The sequence below is a fragment of the Macaca thibetana genome, chromosome 1 (genome assembly GCF_024542745.1).
Source record: "Macaca thibetana thibetana isolate TM-01 chromosome 1, ASM2454274v1, whole genome shotgun sequence".
Taxonomy (NCBI): domain Eukaryota; kingdom Metazoa; phylum Chordata; class Mammalia; order Primates; family Cercopithecidae; genus Macaca; species Macaca thibetana.
Window position 1 is genome coordinate 17,048,180 of NC_065578.1, and position 21,570 is coordinate 17,069,749.

The 21,570-nt window shown below is 53.5% G+C and overlaps 3 protein-coding genes across 3 annotated transcripts in view; 2 read left to right on the plus strand and 1 right to left on the minus strand.

Moving 5' to 3' along the window:
- The window catches only part of SDHB (succinate dehydrogenase complex iron sulfur subunit B), a 689,037-nt gene that overhangs the window by 464,823 nt on the left and 202,644 nt on the right, over positions 1-21,570 (plus strand). The gene's annotated exons all lie outside the window — the stretch shown is intronic.
- Positions 1-21,570, plus strand: part of PADI2 (peptidyl arginine deiminase 2) — a 579,517-nt gene that overhangs the window by 403,562 nt on the left and 154,385 nt on the right. The window lies entirely within an intron of this gene.
- The window catches only part of PADI1 (peptidyl arginine deiminase 1), a 169,791-nt gene that overhangs the window by 130,898 nt on the left and 17,323 nt on the right, over positions 1-21,570 (minus strand). The window contains exons 2-16 of the mRNA XM_050791233.1: positions 21,286-21,466; positions 20,035-20,107; positions 19,296-19,357; positions 17,808-17,925; positions 17,578-17,703; positions 14,671-14,843; positions 14,418-14,521; positions 13,256-13,379; positions 12,761-12,868; positions 10,618-10,769; positions 6,169-6,313; positions 4,938-5,031; positions 3,876-3,955; positions 2,900-3,025; positions 227-462 (exon numbers count right to left, since the gene is read on the minus strand). Of these exons, the coding sequence (XP_050647190.1) occupies positions 229-462; positions 2,900-3,025; positions 3,876-3,955; positions 4,938-5,031; positions 6,169-6,313; positions 10,618-10,769; positions 12,761-12,868; positions 13,256-13,379; positions 14,418-14,521; positions 14,671-14,843; positions 17,578-17,703; positions 17,808-17,925; positions 19,296-19,357; positions 20,035-20,107; positions 21,286-21,466 (1,900 nt within the window). The 3' untranslated portion in view covers positions 227-228. The remainder of the gene's footprint in view (positions 1-226; positions 463-2,899; positions 3,026-3,875; positions 3,956-4,937; positions 5,032-6,168; positions 6,314-10,617; positions 10,770-12,760; positions 12,869-13,255; positions 13,380-14,417; positions 14,522-14,670; positions 14,844-17,577; positions 17,704-17,807; positions 17,926-19,295; positions 19,358-20,034; positions 20,108-21,285; positions 21,467-21,570) is intronic.

The following is a 21,570-nucleotide window of genomic DNA, read 5'->3' on the forward strand; positions in this document are numbered from 1 at the left end:
GGAAGAGGCGAGGGAAGAATGACGTGCGTTCTTCTCGGGTTGGGTAGGCCGTTCCAGAGGCGAGGGTGGGTGGTATCCATCCCTGTGTCCTGGTGCCCATGGGGGCCAGGATGTTTGCAAAGTGCCAAGGCTCCCCCAAGAGAATGGAGGCCAGGTGGTTGTTCCTTGCCCTCACCCTGGCAGGGTTCCCCAGCAAGAGGGCAGAGAGGATGGCAGGTGGGGGCAGGCTCAGGGCACCATGTTCCACCATTTGAAGGGAAAAGGCTTCCTGCGCACGTTGGTGCCACAGTGGATCTCGCCCTGCAGCTCGTGGTAGGACAAGTAGTCATCAATGAAAATGCAGTGCAGGCCCAGAGGTTCCAGCAGGGACTGCACCTTCTCCTCGAGGCAGCAGCGGCCGTTGATGATGGGCCCGTAGGGCTTGGGGATGCCCAGGTACTTGCCTAAGACCACCATGTTAACCTGCAAGAGAGAAAAGGCAAGAGGGAGGCTGTCTGGCTGTGAGCGCTGTGCTTCTGGTACCCCTTCCTTGCCGGAATAAGACAGACCCTGGGGAATGGGTTGGCCATCGCTAGAGCCCACAAAGGGCTCTAGGACTGGGGTTTGCTCAAGAGTTACGGTCTATGAAAGCAGAGGAGAAAAAGATTCAGGGTTGGAAATGAGGTTGAATAACAGCCAGGGCTACCAGGAATTTTGTACATTAAAAAAAAAAAAAAGAACCACTTCTCCAACACTTTCTTCCATCTATGAGAAAACTGTCATATTATAGCAACTTTGTTAGAGCAAGAGATTTTCATGTCATCTGCCAGAAACTTGTACAACAAATATACACACCTACAAGGTCTGTGGTGTGAATGTCTTCCAAAGTGTGGTGTGCTTTTGCAGTGCACAGCTTGCTTAACTGTCTTTGGCAGCCCTGATCATTGTTAGCATTTATTGAGCATTTTCTATGTGCCAGATATATCATCACTAAATCTCACAGCCTGCCTCCGAAGCTGTGGCTCAGACAGGTTAAGTCACATAATCATACAGCCAGAGAATGATGAGACTGACATTTGGACTTGGATCTGACTGATGCCAAAACCCATGCTCTTTGTATCTGGCCACCTGTGGGACTGAGGAGTTGGGGGAAAGGGCTGAAAGCTTTTGGGGACACTTGAGTTTAACTCTGGGGGCACTTCTCCTTCCCTTGATTGTGGACCTGGCTTGGGGTCCTAATTCTGGGGATGGGCCAGAACATGCTGGGGTGGGAGTGGGGGTGGGGCATGCAGGGGGCAAAGGGCAGAAAGAGGAGAAAAGAGCCAGGACCAGGACCAGGACCAGGGCCAGGGTCAGAGCCAGCCAGGCCTCTGCTTCCTCCTAAATGAGGAGTTATGGGATTGGGGGCTGGTCCCGACTCCGCCACTCGCTCACTGTGTGACCTCAGACACATGACCCACTCTCCTTCTAAGCCTCAGTTTCCCCATCTGACAAACCAAGGGGTTAACTGGGTGTTCCCTATGGGACCCGCCAGTGAAGACAAGCTGGGATCCTTCAGCAGAGCCTGGAATGAAGCTAGGCAATCCCCACAGGATGGCCCACAGGCAGGGGGCTTCCAGCAGACAGAGGCCAGGCCACAGTCACACGCGCTCTAGCCTAGGCCCTCCCCCCACCTTCAGCCAGAACCAGAGCTTAGCAGTCCCTTAGAGCTCTGCTGTCCACCACAGTAGCCACTGCCACATGCAGTTGTTTAAATTAAAATTAAACTTACATACAGTTATAATTTCCATTCTTCATCGACACCAGCCACATTTCAAGTGGTAGCTGAGTGGCTACTGGACTGTATTGTGCAGATATGGAACATTTTCATCAGCACAGAATGTTCTAACAGACAATACTGCCTGACTTCAAGCAGTGGTTCTCAATCAGGGATGATTTTGTCCACTAAGGCATTTTCGGTTGTCACAACTAGGAGAGTGCTATTGGCATTTAGTGAGTAGAGACCAGGGAGGCCACTAAACATCCTGCGAGGCACAGTACAGCATCTACAACAAAGGCTTATGCAGCCTAAAACAGCAATAGAGCTACAGAGTCAAGAAATCCTGCTTGGGGGTCTCTGCCAGGACCTAGAGGCTGGAATCTCCCCAGGAGGAGTCAGGAAAGCACACGGATCCTCCCCACCTCCCACAACCTGCATCCTGATTCCAACATTCGCTTCCAACCCTCGACTTGTCCCAAGAGAGGAATTCAAGCTAAAGACCGCAGTGTGAAGAAAGAGGGTCTATCCCCATCCTGGGGGACCATCCCTCCCAGGTGCCAACACCCCAACATCCTTTCCCAAGAGGTTAATGGGCACTTGGGCCAGGTCCACCCCGATAGCATCGCTCAGGCCTCTCCCAGGTGAGATCACATCTGCCCATCTCCTTGTCGGCTGCCCGGTTAATGAGAGTCAGTGAGGCCACCGCCCGCCCCCACCTGCCTGCCTGCCTGACACAGGACCCCTACTGGGGAGCAGCCAGTGAGGGACTGTAGTGGGAACACAGCAGGCAGTTGAGACCCAGAGAGAGAAGCCTGAAACACTTGGAACCAAACCACGTATTCTTTTTCCGTCTGGGTGAGAAAAAAAAAAGTGCTTTGTGGCGAGGCATCCCATGCCCTGTAGGATGTTTAGTGAAATCCCTGGCTTCTACCCACTAGATGCCAGGGGCACGCACCTCCCTGTGGCAACAAAAAATCCCCTGGGGGCAAAATTGCCCCGGTTGAGAGTCACTGATGGGAATGTTCTCTATATTCACAAAAACAGACCCTGGAGAGGTCCGCAGCGCCCTCCAGCCTCTGCACCAGCCTGCCCTGGGCCAGGGAGTGCTTCTTCTGGGAGCCCCGCAGACCCCCCAGCAGGACCCTGCCCAAGGGCTCTCACCATGTCTGGGAAGAAGGCTTCTGCATAGAAGTTTTTCAGGAAGAAGAGCTGAGGAATATCCACGATGTCACTCTCTGCCAGGCCCAGTTCCCGCTTCAGTACATTACGGTTCCAGTCAATGCATTTCTGGGGAAAGGAGGCAGCTGGGCAGCCCGGGACCAGGAAGAACATAACACTGGCCAAGCACCTACTGTGTGCCAGGCCCGTGTGGAGCCCTCTGGGCCTGTTAGCTCCTTGAAGCCTCACAACAGCTTTGTGCCATAGAAGCCATTGCTGTCTGGGGGAAACTGAGGCTCAAGCAACCTGCTCAAGTGCACACAGCTAGGAAGTGCCAGAGTTGGGGTTCGAACCCACACAGTTTCTGGATGCAAATGTTCTTGTCAGTACAACACACTGTCTCAGCCCCAGCCACAGCGTGGCTGATGCTGCTGTCTCCTCTCAGCAGCTTCGGAGAAAGTGCTGGGCACCACCGGGGAGGGGCAAGCGGCCTCCTCCCGTTAATTGAGCACCGACTCTGACTCTGCGCTAGCCAATTTACCTTGCACAGGGCAGGTACTTTTTATCTTGGGGTGAGCCCTGCCCCTTCCTGACACCTTGCTTTACCTGTTCTCACAGAATCCCCCTGACTCTTACCCGCCCGACCTCTGGGCCCTGCAAGGTCCTATTTCCCCACCATGTCTCTCGTCTCGCATTTCACCAGACTTCTCGGATGAGAGGCTCAGGTTTGCCTCTGTGGAAATAGGTCATTGCCCCAGAGTGGGGCCAGGTCTCCCTCATTAGGCTGGGAGCTCCCTGAGGGCATGGCTCTGTCTCTTGGGTTCCTGAAGGCAGAGGCTTCCTACCCACAGGCCCCAGCAGCCCCCAGGACCATCAGAGCTCCAGCGCCGAATCCCTGACGCTCCCCCAGCAGTTCCAGGGGCTGCTTCTCCCTGGAAGGGAAAGGACCCCTTAGAGCAGCTGGTGGTCCTGCCCCCACCTGTGCATGAAGATTGTCTCTCCGGAGGTGTCTGTCTGCCAGCATCTCATTAATGCTTATTTTTGCCTGGTGTTTTAACCCTGCAAGAAGAGAAAGACAATGCATAGCTCAGGGAGCACTGTCTGGAGGCCCTCTTCGACCTGGGGCTATGTAATCCAGGCCAGGATTTCCCTCCTACCTCAGTGCCAGGGTCAGAAGCCAGGATAGAGAAAGTCAGAGACTGAGAACCCTGATGGGACCAGGCCCTGGCTGCAAGGAAAACCTGGTGATGGATGAGGAACCCCTCAGGAAGTGACTCCGGACTCAGAGCCTAATAATTATGGCACAGGTACCATTATTGAATGTCTGCCATGCTCTGGACATCCCACTTAATGTATTATTAATATTTAAAGCAACTATAAGAGGGATTAATTATCACCTACAACTCAGAGAAGAGGAAACCGAGGCACTGAGAGGTTCAGAACACACCCTTGATACCAGAGCCAGCAAATGCCAAGACCAGGATTTAAACCCAGGACTATTCTTGTGGACAACGGCACCACATCCATTCCAATGCTCTATTCCCCAGATGAGAACACTGAGGCTGTGACAAGGAGGGGAGGTGGGCCAACCAAGCCCTTGGAGGGTCTGTTAGCTCCTGCAGGAAGCTCTGCAGAGGGGCCCTGACCAAGCCTGGCTTCTCCTCCTTCCTCTCTCGAGCCCCCAGCGCTGCTGTTCCCTGGCTGCACAGCCCTGGCCAAGCCAGTTCTCCTCTCTGAGCCTCAGTTTCCCCTTCTGTGAACAGGGATAAGGAAGGGGGAGGAGAGATCAGACGGGAGCGAGAACAAGAACGTGCCTGGCATTGACTGGCACCTGGGGCACTCATGGCTTCCTGTGCCTTTCCTCTCCTGGGGTGTGGCCCAGGAACTTCCCCACCCATCAGAGGACCTGGGGGCCCAAGACACGGAGAGTGGGTGTTGGGTTCTGAGCCCAGCTGAGAGCCCTGCAGGTGCAGGGACTGTAACCAAGGATGGTGATGAAAGGGCAGGGTTCCCCAGGGGTGACCGGGTCATTGGCACTCACCATCAAACTGGGCCGCCTCGCCATAGCCCTCTTCTTTCTTCTCTTGGAAGAGTTTGAGGCAAGCGCTAGGGCTAGCCAGGAGCAGCCGGAAGCCCTGGCACAGAGGGAGGGAGAATGGCTCAGTGGACAGGGTCCCCCTAGACACAGGAGACCCCAGACTCAGGAGGGGCCTGACAGCGCTTGGGACTCCCCTCTCCCGCTCAGTCTGCACCCCAGCCACAAAGCACTGTCTGCAGCAATCCCAGTCCTCCAAGCAGGTTCCCACCTCCAGAACTTTGTCTGTGCTGTTCTCCCTCCCTGGAAGCCCTTTGCATTTTGCCCACCAAGGCATTCTGACTTCTTCCTTCAAGGCCCAGTTCAGGGCTGGGCGTGGTGGCTCATGCCTGTAATCCCAGCACTTTGGGAGGCCAAGGTGGGCAGATCACCTGCAGTCAGGAGTTTGAGACCAGCCTGGCCAACATGGTGAAACCCCATCTCTACTAAAGAGATAAAAAATTAGCCAGGCATGGTGGTGTAATCCCAGCTACTTGGGAGGCTGAGGCAAGAGAATCACTTGAACCTAGCAGGTGGAGTTGTAGTGAGCCGAGAGCGCACTATTGCACTCCAGCCTGGGCGATAGAGCAAGACTCTGTCTCAAAAAACAAACAAAAACAAAATACCCAATTCAGATGTCTCCTCCTTCACTGTCAGAGCTGTCCCTAGCAGAGCTGTAACCACTGGTCACTGGGAAGCCTCTTCTCCCAGGCTGCTGGCTCCCTGGCCATGCCTTCCCCAGCCACCTCTGCAAGCCTTACTGTAGAGGCCCAGAACCCAGATCTGAATCCTATCCTGACACCTGCAGGCTGGGTGAGCTTGGATGGGTTAATGGCCCTTCTAAACCTCAATTTCCTCACTTGTAAAATGGGGCAATAATAATCGCACCACCTGACGGGTTTGTTGGAGGATTAAATGAATTAAAACGTGAGTATTTGGCACATAGTAGGTGCTCAGTAAATATTACCAATTATTATCAATATCATTCCTGACTGTTGGCTAAGGGATTTGGGTTCAAGCACAAATACCCAGGAAGTGTGAGGATGAGCGTGTCGGGGTGCCCTGACCCAGAGGATGCCCCAATCCAGAGTTTACTCGGGGCACAGGGTTGAGCTGGTTCTAGATGGCTTTACCCTGACTCATCCCATCCGGTCAGACAGGGGCAGAGGTGGCTCAAGCAGGGAGGGAGGGGACGCACCTTTTGGTCAGAGGTAGGCACAAAGGTCAGGAACTCGTCCACATGGCCCACAGAGAGCCAGTCCGAGTAGAGCTCCACGGGTGCCTGCACCTGCTGGGCCTTCAGGAAGTTCCGCACCACCCTGGCCATCTGCCGCCCGCCGGACCTGGCCAGGAGGGAGAGGGCGCGCAGTCACCTTGTGCCTGGGAGGCATCAGGCCTCACCTCTCAGTCATCATCGGATCTGCCACCAGGGGGCGGGATTGCTCAAAGAACGCTTTAAATGTGGGGTGTAGAGGGTGGAGAGGCCAAGACAACAGAGAATGGACTGTGCATTTGTGTGTGCATGTGAGCACCTACTGTGTGCTGTCCTTAGGGTACTCTCACTAAGTGTCTTGTTTAATCCTCCTGATGACCCTATGCTATACATACAAATACCAGCTCCAAGTTACATCTGAAGTGTGCTCGGCGGAGCTGTCTGGCCTCACTCCCCACTGTGCACCTCTTTGGTCACTTGGCTCCAGGTCCACTGGCCTCCCTGCTGGTCTGCTGTCTCCAGCCTGCTCCTGCCTCAGGGCCTTTGCACGGCTGTTTCTACACCCTGAAATAGTCTCCTAAGTAGCCACATCTTTAACTGCCTCTTCCTTCTTTCTTTCCTTCTTTTCTCTTTCTTCCTTTTCTTTCTTTCTTTCTTTCTTTCTTTCTTTCTTTCTTTCTTTCTTTCTTTCTTTTTCTTTCTTTTCTTTCTTTCTTTCTTTCTTTCTTCTTTCTTTCTCTCTCTCCTTTTTTTTTTTTTCTTTTTTTGAGAAACAGGGTCTCACTCACTCTGTTGCCCAGGCTGGAGTGCAGTGTTGTGGTCATGGCTCACTGCAGCCTCAACCTCCTATGCTCAAGCGATCCTCCCACCTCAGCCTCCTGAGTAGCTTGGACTACAGGTATGTGCCACCACACATGGCTAATTTTTGTATTTTTTGTGGAGGTGGGATTTCACCATGCCACCCAGGCTAGTCTTAAATCCAGGCTAGCCCTGGATTCAAGCGAGCCCCCCACCTTGGCCTCCCACAGCACTGGGACTACAAGTGAGGGCCACTGTGCCCAGCCTAACTGCCTCTTTTCCTTCAAGGCTTTGTTTAAACATCAAACTCGCAGCAAACCTGAGACAAACATTTATTGGCATGTGCCACACACATACTTTACCCAGGCTACCTCATTTAATCCTTATGACAGCTCTGTGGGGTGGGGACCACTACTGTCCCCATTTTACAGATGAGGACGTTGAGGCCCAGAAAATTAAAGTTATGTGCATTTGTTCATGCATTCATACTATATTCATACATATGAACAGAAGTACTTATTTGTTTTGTTCACTTATTGTCTGTTTCTCGCTGCTGGAATGTTTGGTTGTCTGTTTTGTCCATTGCTAAGGTCAGAAACTAAGGCAGGGTCACTGGACAGCAGCCTGACGTGCTAAATTTGAGTTTGGGGCCCAGGTAGAAGGAGACCTGGGTTCTGACCATACTGCTAACTTGCGGTGTGGTCCTAAGTACGTAGCCAACCCTTTTCAAACCTCAGGTCCCATCTGTCCACCAAAGGCCTGATTCCTGTTTTTCAATCCAACAGCCAATGGAATGGGGACACGTCCACACTGGAGACCCCTCACTTTCCCATGTGGGGTCCTTGCTCTGTGCCTGGGAGTTCCCCTGCACCCTTGAGAGAAGGCTCCTGGCTTGGTTCGCTGGCTCGTGAGGCTTGTGGGAGCAGACAGGTAAGGATGCTCATGTGTTGCAGCATGATACAGAGACTGGGGCAGGAGCCTGGGACACAGAAGGAAGCAAAGTCCTTGGAGAACACCAAGGAGCCCCTCTCCTTCCCCAGCCTGCATCCTCTGAGCTCTCGGCCCCTGAGCCCAGGTCCCAGGGATCCCGGAGGAGAGAACTGCCCTGTGAGGCATCTGAACAGAATGATTTCTCCCCGAACTCTGTCCCCAGCTGGACCTGCAGAGCCCCCTCCTGCCTGAGGTCCTACAAGTCTATCCCCGCTCATCCACATGCCACCCATACCGAGTTCTTTCCACTTTTCCTTTGAGCTGCACCTTCTCTGGCTTCCAGACTTCTGCCTGTGCTCTTCCCTCTGCCTGCAACACTGGTCCACTCCACTACTTTCTTTCCTTCCTTCCTTCCTTCCTTCCTTCCTTCCTTCCTTCCTTCCTTCCTTCCTTCCTTCCTTCCTCCCTCCCTCCCTCCCTCCCTCCCTTCATTTGTTTGTTGAGATGGAGTCTTGCTCTGTTGCCCAGGCTGGAGTGCAGTGGCATGATCACGGCTCAATGCAACCTCCACCTCCTGGATTCAAGCAATTCTCCTGCCTCAGTCTCCCAAGTAACTGGGACCACGGGTGTGCACCACCATGCCCAGCTAATTTTAGTATTTTTAGTAGAGACGAGGTTTCACCATGTTGGCCAGGCTGGTCTCGAACTCTTGGCCTCAGGTGATCCACCCACCTCGGCCTCCCAAAGTGCATGAGCCACTGTGCCCAGCCTACTTTGCTTCTTTCCTTACCTGCCTGAAGTCTGCTCACCATTTATGATTACGTGTTTATGATTACGTATCCATATCATTGGCTGCCCCTAGGAAGCCTTCTGGGACACCGCATGTGGGATGATATGTGATCCCCTCTCTGATCCATTGTTTCACTGTCTCCCTCATTAGACTCTAAATCTCAAGGGCAAGCTCTTCAGCCATTTCTGTATCCCCGGCATTCAACCTTGGGCTTGGCCTATAGGAAGTCTCCATAAATATTTACCGAATTGGTAAATGAATGTATGAAAGAATGCACATAACTTTTCCAAGCCTCAGCTTCCTTCTCTCTAAAATGGGGATGATGATGGTCTCAGCCTCACAGCGTTTTTGTAGAAATTCAATGAGGTAGCCTTGGAAAAGCACTATGGGTGTGACACGTAGTGGGTAGTAGGTGGTCAATACATTTTGTCCAATTAGTTCCACCTGCTATGAAGCAGCTCCACTACTGGAGCCAACTGAAAAATACCTAAGCATTCAAGAGGTGGATGACACAAATTCTTTATCCCCAGTAATGCTGATTCTATAGCCGGGACTGGGATTTTCATCAGGCCCATTTTGAAGATAAGGAAACTGAGGCATGGAGTATAAAAGAATTTGCTCATTTAAAAGGCATCTCTTTTGTTCACTGATGTATCCCCAGTACCTTTAACTGTGCCTGGCACACAATAAATATTTTTAAATGAATTAATTGAGTACCTATTGTGTGCCAGGCACTGTGGTAAACACTGGTTTGGGGGACACATCCCAAATCATGTGGCTGGCAAGTGGCAGGGCCAAGACTCAAACCCAAGTCCATCTGATTCCAAAGCCTGCGCTCCTTCCTCACAGCTTCCTCCCTGAGTTAGAGAAAGACCGTCCTGAGGCCTCAAGGCCTGTCTGCCCCCAAGGGTGTGGGCAGAACAGCACACACAGTAGTGTCTGGGCATGAGTCACATGCCTCTCGCCTGGCCAGTCTCAGCCCCAGGCACCCTGCCTGGGCACCCAGTTACGTGCCTGGGTGGGTGCCAGGAAGTCTTACCTCATCCGATCCAGAGCTCTGAGACTGCCAGATTCACCAGGTGAGGCTGTGACCTTCTCAGCACTGCCTGACTCCTCTGGGCTGGAGACCAGATGGTCAGCCAGGGCTTGGGGGGCAAGTGGGGGCACCCCTGCCATGCAAAAACCCCACAAATAGGAAGGTGATCTCCAGGGCTTGCAGTAGGTGTCATCTCCAGGGAGGAAACAGGGGAACCCACCAGGACCCTGCACTGCACACCCCATTCTTTGATTACCTGCAGGGAGGGTGTGCACCCATTCAGCCACCTAACAGACATCGCCACCTGTTTGAGCATTAAAACCTAAATACCTTGTTTCCTGCTCCATCACATCTGTCCGGGGTGAGATCCACTGACTCACCTCTGCCATCAGGGTATCCTGGCTAGTCACTTGCTTACCTGCAGCCACCTGCTCTGGGAACTTCATGACCTCAGGGCCCTTTTAAGCCATGGTTAGGACAGAAACTATTCTGACTTCCTAATGGGAGAAGTCAGTGAGTCTATTCCTCCGTCTGTGTGCCAGACTGTATCTCACCTCCCCAGCTTCTCCAGTTTTTCATGAGAAGCCAGAAACCTGGCTTTTTATGGGAGGCCCCCTGATATCTCTTTAATGTTGATGACTCATTAAGCCCATAAAATGAGGTAGGTCAAAAGATCCCAGGCCACAGGCATGTGAGTTTTCTCCTAAGACTCTGTGATCTTTTGAGATCCTAGGTTGCTGAGTCTTTGATCCCGGGATTCCACACAGGAAGTTAAGACCACTTATCAGACTAGGGAATTGTGTTTGTGATGGGGGCACAGGGAGGATGGATGCTGCGGTCAACCCCTTGTGCCCCCCCACCTCCCACCCCAGCCCCTCACTTGGGGTAGCTGCTCCCGATGAGGATCCGGCCCAGGGGGTACTCCATGCTGCCCACCGTGACAGGTGGACTGACGTCCAGGTTGCCGAAGGAGTCAAGGCTGGAGGGACCAGAGAGTGGGATCTCCCGGGTCACATATCCAAAGTCAGGACCCTATGGAAGGACCAGCGAGACCCCCGCCCCAAGAAGGAGAGGTCAGTGAGGACAGGACGAGGCGCTTCTTGGAGCAGAGGGAAGATGCTGGGGGCCTCCCACTCCATGGCTCCTGGTGCTTAAAAAACGATCTCTGTCCACTTTTTACAAATCCCCCCGGGCTCTGAGAACCATGCAGTTAAAGTCAAATCAATAACCAAAAGATAACTAGAAATCCCCCCGAATGTTTGGAAATTAAGCAATACACATCTAAGGAATCCATAGATCAAAGAAGAAATCAAAGAGGGAATTAGACAAGATTTTGAAGTGAAAGTTCATAAAAATCTGCTGTGTTTTGATAGCACATTAAAACTCATGGGATGTTGGTGAGGCAGCACTGCTAGGGAGTTGCCAGAGCTCTAGACATGTATATTTAAACCGAGCATCCTGAGGCATGCCTGAGTTCCTGGCTCCTCAGGAGGCTGAAGTGGGAGGATGGCTTGAGCCTAGGAGGTGGAGGCTGCAGTGAGCTAGGACTGCACCACTGCACTCCAGCCTGGGTGACAGAGCAAGACCCTGTCTCATAAAACAAAGTAGGCCAGGCAAGGTGGCTCACACCTGTAATCCTAGCACTTTGGGAGACCGAGGTGGGTGGATCACAAGGTCAGGAGTTCGAGATCAGCCTGGACAACATGGTGAAACCCCATCTCTACTAAAAATACAAAAAATTAACCTGGCATGGTGGTGGGGGGAGGGGGCGCCTGTAATCCCAGCTACTCGGGAGGCTGAGGCAGGAGAGTCGCTTGAACCCGGGAGGCACAGGTTGCAGTGAGCTGAGATCGTGCCATTGCACTCCAGCCCAGGCAACAGTGCGAGACGCCGTCTCACAATAAATAAATAAATAAATAATAAAACACGTGTGTTTTTTAGGAAAAGGCTGAATCATCTTAGATTCCATTTGAAGCTAGAAAAAGAACAGCAAACTAAACACAAAGAAAGTGGAAAATGAAAGCGATAAAGAGGAGAGCAGAAATCAGTGAAAAAATCCTCTGGCCCCTATAGGCCAAGCCCAGGGCAGGTCAGGTGGGTCTCTCTCCAGCACTCTGGCCCTGGCAGGTGCACTCTCCTGCTGGGTTCATTGTCACCCGGTCCCTCCAGGCTGGGATGAATGTCCCTGCTCTGTGTGCCCACAGACTGCATCCCATACAGCTCCTACCTAGACTGGGGCTGTCCCAGCAGTGGGGGAGTGGGAGCCGGGAAACAGGCAGAGACCATGGGCTCACCTGGAGGGGTAGTGCACTCGAGGCTGAGTGCAGGGCTGTGGGGACAGCCCCTCTAGCTTTGCATCTTGATGCCACTATTAACTTGCTGCATGGCCTTGGGCAAGTTTTTTAACCTCCCTGAGCCTTGGTTTCCTCATCCATAAAGAGGAAATAATGATAGCACTTATCCATAGGCGTGCCCCATGGAATTCATGAGGTAAGCCTTGGAAGGCTAGGAGACAGTGCCTGGAACTCAATACGTAATAGTGGGTGCTGCTGTTGCCATCTTGTGCACAGGTGGTAGCACAGTGCCTGGCACGTGGTAGGTGTTCAGAAAACATTTGACACCTAAAGAGAGGACCTAGCTGTTAAGAACAAGAGCCATGCAGGCTCACTAAGGGTACATTCCCACATTCCCTCCAAAAGGCAGTTTGGTCTCCCCAAAGCTGACCACGCTGCTAATTCCCCCTTGGTGACCCGTCCCTTCTCCAGAACAGCTCTGCTGACCTGCCCCTCTCAACACAGGAATAATCAGGCTGCTGCCTATTTGCATGTGATTTGCATATCATTTCCATCTCTTGCCCAAACTCCCCACTGGCTCCCCAGTTTGCTGCTGTCCCACCTCCTGTATACTTCTGCCTCCTTTTCCTGTTCTCCAAGCCTCATAGGACCAGGCCCAGATGAGACTTCACCAGTGCCCCTCCAGGAGGACCCAACCAGGGTTTCCGCACTCTGCCTGTCGCCACATACCAGGATCCTCTTATAGGGGAAATCCTTCAGGCCTCTGTTCCGGGGGGAGTCAAAGACCACGGGGAAGGATTTGTGAGGGGCCTCGATGTAGCCAAACTCCATCTCGTCCTTGGAGGGGAGAGATGAAAAAGTCATGGTGACCTTTTTCGGGTGGGTTACAGAACAGGGTGGTCCCCACCGGGCCTGGGGCAGGGCAGGGCAGCAGATCTTCCCTAAGATCTGGTAAGGGGCAGAGGTAGACGTGAGGCCTCTTAGGACCCCAGCCAGGTGAGGACTCTCGTCTGGGACCAGAGCGTTTGGAGGGCAGCAGTGGGGGCTGGGGCTGATGCAGGCAGCGGAAAAGCCCTCGCCCCGGAAGCCTGGCCCAGGCGGCCGTGGCTTCTCTAGCGACACGGAGGTCCATCAGGCACCTGTGCGGCTTCCCTTTCCCCAAGCCAGGCTGCAGGCTTCCCAGGCTGCCCCCAGCTCTCTTCTGGAGTCGGCTTCGGCTCCCACCTGGATCCAGCGGTCATTTCGATTTTCAACTCGAGGGCAGATGATCAGCTTGCAGTTGGCTTTCAACGTCAGGTAAGACATGTCCTCCAAGAATTTCTCATTAGGGCCGTGAGTGTCCATCACACTGTAAAAGGCAGGGAGAGGGGAGCATGCTAATGGCCTCTGACTGTGGCTGAGGTGTGAGTGGCCTTGATTCAGTTTGTGCTGGGCCCTGTGCAGCCTCTGGGGTACAGGGGTCCCAGCTCATGACCTTGAGAGGCTCATAGGCCCATGGGGAAGATGGATAAAGTCTCCAGATCATATCAGGTGACAGGAGCAAGGTGAGGCATAAGCGCAGGCTGTGGAGCCCAGAGGCAGGGCACCTAACCCAGCACAGGGAGTCAGGGAAGTTGCCACAGAGGTGACCTGGGGCTGAATCTCTTGGGTTAAAATAGCAGTGAGGGGCAGGTGGCCCCGTCTACTCCTGTTCCACACAACTGGCCTAAGCAAAGGGGTCAGGGTGGGATTAGCAAGCAGGAGAAGAGTCTCTTTTTAATACCTGCACACACCTAGACCCAGGGAAGCACAGCAAACCTGTTTGGCCACACCCTTCCCAGCCTTTTAACTTCTGTCCAGCTCGACTGTGGCCTTTTCCAGTGGTCTGACCTCTGGCACAGAGGCCTGGCAGGCTTTGCCAGTCGAGGCTGGTCCTTCCATCAAGGGCATGGTGAGGATTCTGAGACAGCAGAAGGACCAGCGAGCTGGGTGAGATCGGATTTGCAGTGAGACCCGAGGACTGGGTTCCCACGTCCTTAGCAGGCACGGGATTGTACCCATGTCACAGTGAGGGTAGGTCTCCGATGGTCACCAGCAGCCTGTGCACAGCCTGGCCCCACTGCCCAGACTAAATCTGAGATGTTCTGGGGCTGCAGCCACAGGACAGGATGGGCAGGAAAACCAGAGCTTGAGCCAGTGACCTGGGAGGGTCCTTAGCTGCACAGGGCAGGGTGGGTCAGGGTTGGGCAGGGTGAGGCCCCAGCCCACCTGCTGCTGTCCTGCCACCAGCTGAATTGGTGCCCACAATGAATCCGTTAGTCTGAGTGAGGCGCGCAGCCCCGAGGCAGCTTCTGTCCCTACCTCTGCACTCCAGACCTGGGGGAGGGCGGGAGGGAAGGAGCCTCACCTGCACACATACAGCTCCTCAGGAGGCTGAGTGTTGGGCGTCATGATCCAGGGGGCCATGCGGAAGCCCACAGTGTCTGTGAAGAGGGTCACCTCAGGCACGGTCTGAGGGGAAAATGAGGACTTGGTGGGCCCTGCAGGGACCCCTAGCCTGCCTCAAGCCCCCCAGCCCCCAGCCTGCCCAGCCCTGGAGCCTCCAAACTAGGTCCCCAAACCCCTCAGCCTCCATGCCCACCCCCCAGTGCTGTACACACCCCCGTGTCCACCAGGCTGACACTGAGGGAAACCAGCCCCAGGAAATCGGCATCGGGGAAGGTCAGCCCCTCCACATAGAACCTGATCTCCTGCTCCCCCGACTGCCGTTCAACTTCGTAGGACAGACGCTGGGGCCCCAGCACCTGCTTGTAGTCCGAGAGAGAATTCCCACCTAGGAAGAACAAGAATCAGGGACTAGCATGGGGACAGGGGTGAGGGGCTGCAAGCCCAGGAATCCAGGACAGAGCCCCCTTTGTGGTTAGAGCTGCTTGGGTTCCTCTCTGGTTCTGCCATGTGCAAGCTGTGTGGCCTTGGCTCAATGACTCAACGTCTCTGAGCCTCAGTTTCTTATCTGTAAAATGGCTAACATTTTCTCATGAGGTCAGTATAAACTTTAAGCTAAATAAAGAGATAGAAGCATCTGGCACAAAAGGTGAAAACTACCCATGGATAAATACATATGCAAAATGTGATATATTCATAAGATGGAATATTATTAATTCATAAAAAGTAATGACCAGCCAGGTACGGTGGCTGATGCCTGTAATCTCAGCACTTTGGGAGGCCAAGGCGGGAGGGTCGCTTGAGACCAGCCTGGGCGACAAAGTGAGACTCCATCTCTACAAAAAAAAATTTTTTTGTTGTTGTTCTTTGAGACGGAGTCTTGTTCTGCCGCCCAGGCTGGAGTGCAGTGGCGCGATCTCGGCTCATTGCAAGCTCCGCTTCCCGGGTTCACGCCAGTCTCCTGCCTCAGCCTCCCAAGTAGCTGGGACTACAGGTGCCCGCCACCATGACTGGCTACTTTATTTTATTTTTATTTTTATTTTTAGTAGAGATGGGGTTTCACCATGTTAGCCGGGATGGTCTCGATCTTCTGACCTCGTGATCTGCCCATCTCGGTCTCCCAAAGTGTTGGGATTACAGTCATGAGCCACCATACCGGGCCCCCAAAATTTTTTAAAATAGCCAGGCATGGTGGCACATGTCTGTAGTCCCAGCTGCTCGGGAGGCTGAGGTGGGAGTATCACTTGAGTCCAGGAGTTCAAGGCCGCAGTGAGCCATGGTAGTATCACTGCACGCCAGCCTGGACAACAGAGTGAGACCCTGTCTCTAAAACATAAGAAAAATAATGAAGCTGATTCATGTGACACCATGGATGAAACTTGAAGACATTATGCTAACTGAAGGAAGCCTACTGTATGGTTCCATTGATATGAAATATCCAGGAGATACAGAAAGCACATCAGTGGCCGCACACGGCAGGAGAGGCTGTCCATTCACTTGTCGAGACTTTGCTTATTCCCTGGTGTCACACTGAGTGCTTTCAAGCTGAGTCCTCTGCCTAAACGTCCACCACTGGTGCATGGGAGGGAACGTTCTGGCTCCTGCCAGGCTCATTTAGCTGGAACAACTAGTTCTGGGTCAGTTTGAACAGAGGAGGGTGAAGGGGAATCAGGAAGGGCTAGAAGCCTGTTGCTGTTTGTAAAAACAAGTAAGAGCACTCCGGGGTTAAGGAGTGGTACATTATTTATTTATTTATTTATTTGAGACAGGGTCTTACTCTGTCTCCCAGGCTGGAGTACAGTGGCATGAACACGGCTCCCTGCAGCCTTGACTTCCTGGGCTCGAGTGATCTCCCACTTCAGCCTCCAGAGTAGCTGGGACTACAGGCTAATTTTTTTGTATGTTTTGTAGAGACGAGGTTTTGCCATGTTGCCCAGGCTGGTCTTAAACTCCTGGGCTCAAGTGATCCTCCCACCTTGGCTTCCCAAAGTGCTGGAATTACAGGCATGAGCCACTGCGCCCAGCCAATTTTTTTTTTTTTTTTTTTTTTTTTTTTTTTTGGAGACGAAGTCTCGCTCTGTCACCTAGGCTGCAGTGCAGTGGCATGATCTTGGTTCACTGAAACCTCTGCCTCCTGAGTTTGAGTGATTCTCCTGCCTCAGCCTCCCGAGTAGCTGGGACTACAGGCATGAGTCACCACACCCAGCTAACTTTTTTTTTTTTTTTTTTTTTGAGATGCAGTCTTGCTCTGTCGCCCAAGCTAGAGTGCAGTGCGGCACGATCTCAGCTCACTGCAACCTCTACCTCCCGGGTTCACGCCATTCTCCTGCCTTAGCCTCCCGAGTAGCTGGGACTACAGGCACCCGCCAACACCCCTGGCTAATTTTTTTGTATTTTTTAGTAGAAACAGGTCTTCACCATGTTAGCCAGGATAGTCTCGATCTCCTGACCTTGTGATCTGTCTGCCTCGGCCTCCCAAAGTGCTGGGAGTACAGGTGTGAGCCACTGCACCTGGCCTAATTTTTGTATTTTCAATAGCGACAGGGTTTCACTGTGTTGGCCAGGCTGCTCTCAAACTCCTGACCTCAGTAATCCGCCTCCCAAAGTACTGGGATTACAGATATGAGGCATTGTGCCCAGCCTTGGCCATATTTTTTAAAGCCACAGGCTGATTAATAAAAACTCTGGTGAGAAAGTTGGGTTCTGGGGCCAGGGGCAGGGCCTGGGCCTCAGCCTCGCTGGTTCTCACGCCCTCCCTGCCTGGACAGTGCTTGGCATGCAGTTCAGTCCACACTGATTGACCAGAGGAGGGAACGGGAGTGGGGCAATGGTAAAAGGAGGAACTTTGGTGCACCCAAGACACCTGGGTTGGAATGCCTGCTCCACCCCAGATGGTTGTGCCACAGCGAATTCCTGTATCTGAGCCTCAGTTTTCCTCTCCATAAAATGGAACTCATTGCTGAACCTCCTCCTTGAGGACTATATTTGGTACTGATGGAGTGGTTGTTTGTAAGCTGTAATGAGAGTTACAAAAAGGTGATGGAAAAAAAAGAGAGAGAAATGGGGAGGAGAGGATAGACATGGATGGAGCTGGGAGGACAAGGCCCCGTCAGGCCACTCACCCCGAGCACAGAAGACCCTCAGTCTTTTGGAATCAGAGACGGGCATGTTCAAGACAAGCTTGTGGCTGTCGAAGAGCTCATCGGGGCCATTGCAGCTCAGCACCATCGGGGACATGTCCTGCAAGTCTGGAGAGAGTGGCCCCCTTGAGATTACCCTTTCTCCACCCCACCAACAGGATCCCCTCCCATCCCCGCACCCCACTCCCCAGACAACACCTTGTGTCACTCACCAGCCAGCGACATCAGCCAGCTGTGGGTGAGGTCAGGCTCTGTGGACCTGTGATTGTCCCGGTCACAGTTCACCAGCAAGATAGCTCCATAGCCCTCAGGGCCCCAGCGCCAGGTTTTCTGTGGCAAAATAAGATGCCTTGGGATCAGTGGGACCCAGGAGGCTCCAGGAAGGGGTTCTAGACATGGCCAGGGCGGGCTGCTTTGTTAGATTGTATACTTTCATATTCTTGGTTTGCTTAAGGGTTTTCAAAAGGATTATTTGGGGAATGGAGTTACAGATAAGGCTCTAGACCCATCTCATCCTTGTGCAGTGAACAATCTGCACAACCATACACAATGGCTCCACCCAGCCATCACACTGGAGAAGCAAAAGTGTTACCATACCCAGAAATGACCCTCAAAAGCTGGCTAAGCTTTAGCTCTGCCTCGGGGGGCAGAGGCTGCCCACCATGACCTTGATGAAGGTTGGGATCTGGAGAATCTTTGGGAGACCTTCTTCATCCCAGCACTCTCCTGGGACCTGTCTCATAGATATATCTGGCATCCGATTGCAGTCCTGCAGGATCTGCAAGCTCAGGTCTGAGCCGAGGCGGGAAAGATGGCTGGAACGCTCCCCGCCTCTGTGGCTGCCGCTCTCCCCAACACGCCTCCCCACCAGACTCACAAGGCAGGGCTCACTTTCCCCATTTCATAGAAGGGGAGAGGGAGGTTCTGGGAGGTGAGTCCCAAGCCGCATAGCTGGCCTTCAAACCCAGGTCCTTGGGATTGCCCAGGGCTACTATTAGCCTTTATGGCACTCTTGCCCACACCTCTGGGTAGATGCCACTCTGCAGTAGGGTCCCAGACATGATTTGTATCATAGTTGCCACCATGCCCAAGCACTCTTGTGCAGTGAGCAACCCGCACTGCCATCCATGGCAGCCCTGCCCACCTTGTCCTCCAAGCCTTGTGATCCAGGCTGCCTCTCTGGAGTCTTTCTCTTCAAATTGTACCTTCTAGCCCTCCCAGGAAAGCTTCCAGATACTTCCTGTAGTGGGAGGCCCTGAGCCTACTCTGTCCTCCTCCTTACTCTTCAGGCTTTACCTGGGGCTGGCCACCATAGCTTCCTCTACCCAAAGGCTTGTCTTCTCCTTGCCTTCGGTCACTCAACAACCTTTTAGGAAGCACTCCCACATGTGTAGGGGTCCAAATATCGCCCTCAAACTAAAAAAGGCAGCAAGCAAAAGAACCAATCCCAATTTCAAAGTGGCACAAGAAAGACCCAGAGAGGGTAAGCTATTTTCCAGCAGTCACAGCATGTTGGCTACAGGGTGTAGGTTAATATCCATTCATGCCAACTTGGCTGTCCCAGATGGGTTTCCTACGTGATTGGATACTACAGACCCTGGGAATCCATCATTCTTCCGTAGGGAGGGCACAGTCCACCCGGGACCACCCCAAGTTTGCCTTTCAACCCTGCAGTCTTGGAGTGCCCGGGAGGGTCTCACCTTGTCCCCCTGGCTTCTCTTCACCTTGCCTGTGCGGCCTGTGTCGACCTCAAGGGAAATATCTGCAAAGAGATGGAGAGGGGCTGCCAGGGCTCATCCAGCCCCATCTTCACACCCCTAAAGTCCAGGCTGGGCAAACTCTGACCCCGACCCAAACCCGTGAGGACCAGGATGCCCTGCCTGGGGGTCAGACCCCACATTTGGGAGGCCCTTGTGGCTTGCCCTGTGGTTCTGGGAGTTGGAGGGACCCAAGCCTTTGGCTCTTGAATGACTTGCTTGCCTGTGCATGTCCACCTGCTAGCTCTTGCTGGCTTTGGGGTTCTAGATCATATGCTGGTGACCCCAAACTCTGGCAACTGGGGACATGGCCTGAGGTTGCAGGGGCTGGGTTCTGCTGTTCCATCGCCCTGGGCCCTGGCTGAAGGGAGCACGTTCCGTGCTGGGTCTTGGAGGTCTAATGAGGGTATACGTGGGACTCTGGATGAAGGAGGCTTATTGTGGATCTAGCTGTTGTTCACTGGGCAGTGAAGTTTCTAGATCCTTGTAGTCCTAAGGACTGCTGGGCCTCAATCCCTGTGGTTCCAGAGTGGACAGAAGGTCCCTGAGGAATCCAAGCCCCTCAGTGATGGAGGAAGCTGGCCATGGGTCTTCCACTCCAAAGAATTCACTAAGACCCTCAGACAGGCAACCTGGAGTGGCGAAAAGGGGATAGATGGTCTGCCAGGGAGCTGCTACTTACCGACGCCAGTGAGGTACAGCATGCTGTGGCCCAGGGCTTGGTCTTCCTGCTCCCCATAGTATGAGACCCTCACCTGTGGAACACAGCCCTAAGCCTGCATGGCCACCACCTTCAGAGATGGCGGGGGCAGAGGAGATGGGGGACACACCCTGACAGCCCTACTTAGAGGCACAGGAGGCATGGAGACCCTCCCAGTCTCTGAAGTCCCAAGACTCAAGGGCTCCCGGCTGGGATTCAGAGCTACCTCTCCAGTAAGCAGCTGTGGAGCCCACCCTGGCTCCCAGAGCAGGTGCGAGGAGCAAGGAGGGTGGGGGCAGGGTGGAGGGATGGGAAAGGCAGGGTAGCGCCCAGCAGGAGCAGCTGGCAGATGAGGGAGGAACAGCCGGCTCCATTGACCTAGGCAAGTCTCTCAGCTCCTCTAAGCCTCAGGTACTTCCTCTATAAAATGCGAATGAGAACCTCTACTCCATCATCACAATCAGTGGTCCTGGAGCTTTTAGCATGGTCCAGAATCCATGCCAAGCCCTCCAGCCAGGTCATCCCAGTGAGCCCCTGGAATGGCCCCAGTCAACAGAAGACTGTCCGGGCCCTGCCTGCAGTCCCAGCAGTCCCAGCAGTCCCTCAGCTAGCAAGCAGAGGAGGTGGGGTCTGAGCCCACGGTGGGCTCCTGAGCCCCTCTCTCAACAGCTGCCTCATCCCTGCCCTTTCCCTGTCGGGGAGAAAAGGTCATGTCTAGGATTTGATGGGTCACTGTGTGCCATGGGTGCCCAGGGCTGGGGTGAGTGAGGAGGGAATCATCTGAGCTTCGGGCAGGCGATGAGAGAGAAGGTTGGCTTAGGCGTGGGAGATCTGTGCACACAAAGGTGTGAACGTGTGTGTGTGCACCTGCACGGGTTGTTGCTGTGTGGTCCTGCCCACACGAGAGTACTGGGGCTTCTGGCTGGGTCTGTGTGTGGGCTGAATACAGGGATTAATGTGAAGTTGTCCATGAATCTGAGGGGGTGACTAGGAGAGCTTGTGTTTTGTGGGAGTACTCATGTGTACATGTGTGATACTGGAGTGGTGGTGGAAGTTTGTGTGTTTGGGGCATCTGTGGCGTTGTGTCAGGATACGTTTTGTGTGTGTACCGTGATCAGCTTTGTGAGGTTTGGTTAAGTGGGGAGTTTGGAATGGGAATTGCCATGGTGCGGCTCTTACCTTGGATGGGGGTGGGGAGATCCAACCCTTTTCTGTGAGAAAGTGGCCTCTTACCTTGAAGTCCCTTAATTCCTTACTGGCTGTGCCCACAGATACGACCATGTCTGCATCAGTGTCCAGTGGCCAACGGGCCTTGCCTATGGGCTCTGTCACGTGTGTGCGGTTGTAGACCATGAAGATCTCCACCCCGGAGCTTCCAGAGACCCTGAAGCTGTTGGCACCCTTGGGCACATCGCTGGCAGAGAAGGGAGATGGGAAGAGACCCAGTACTCAGAGGAGTGGCCGCAGTGGGGTGGGGGCCTGGGGCTGCCTGGCCGTTCAAACGGCACCCCTCAACAG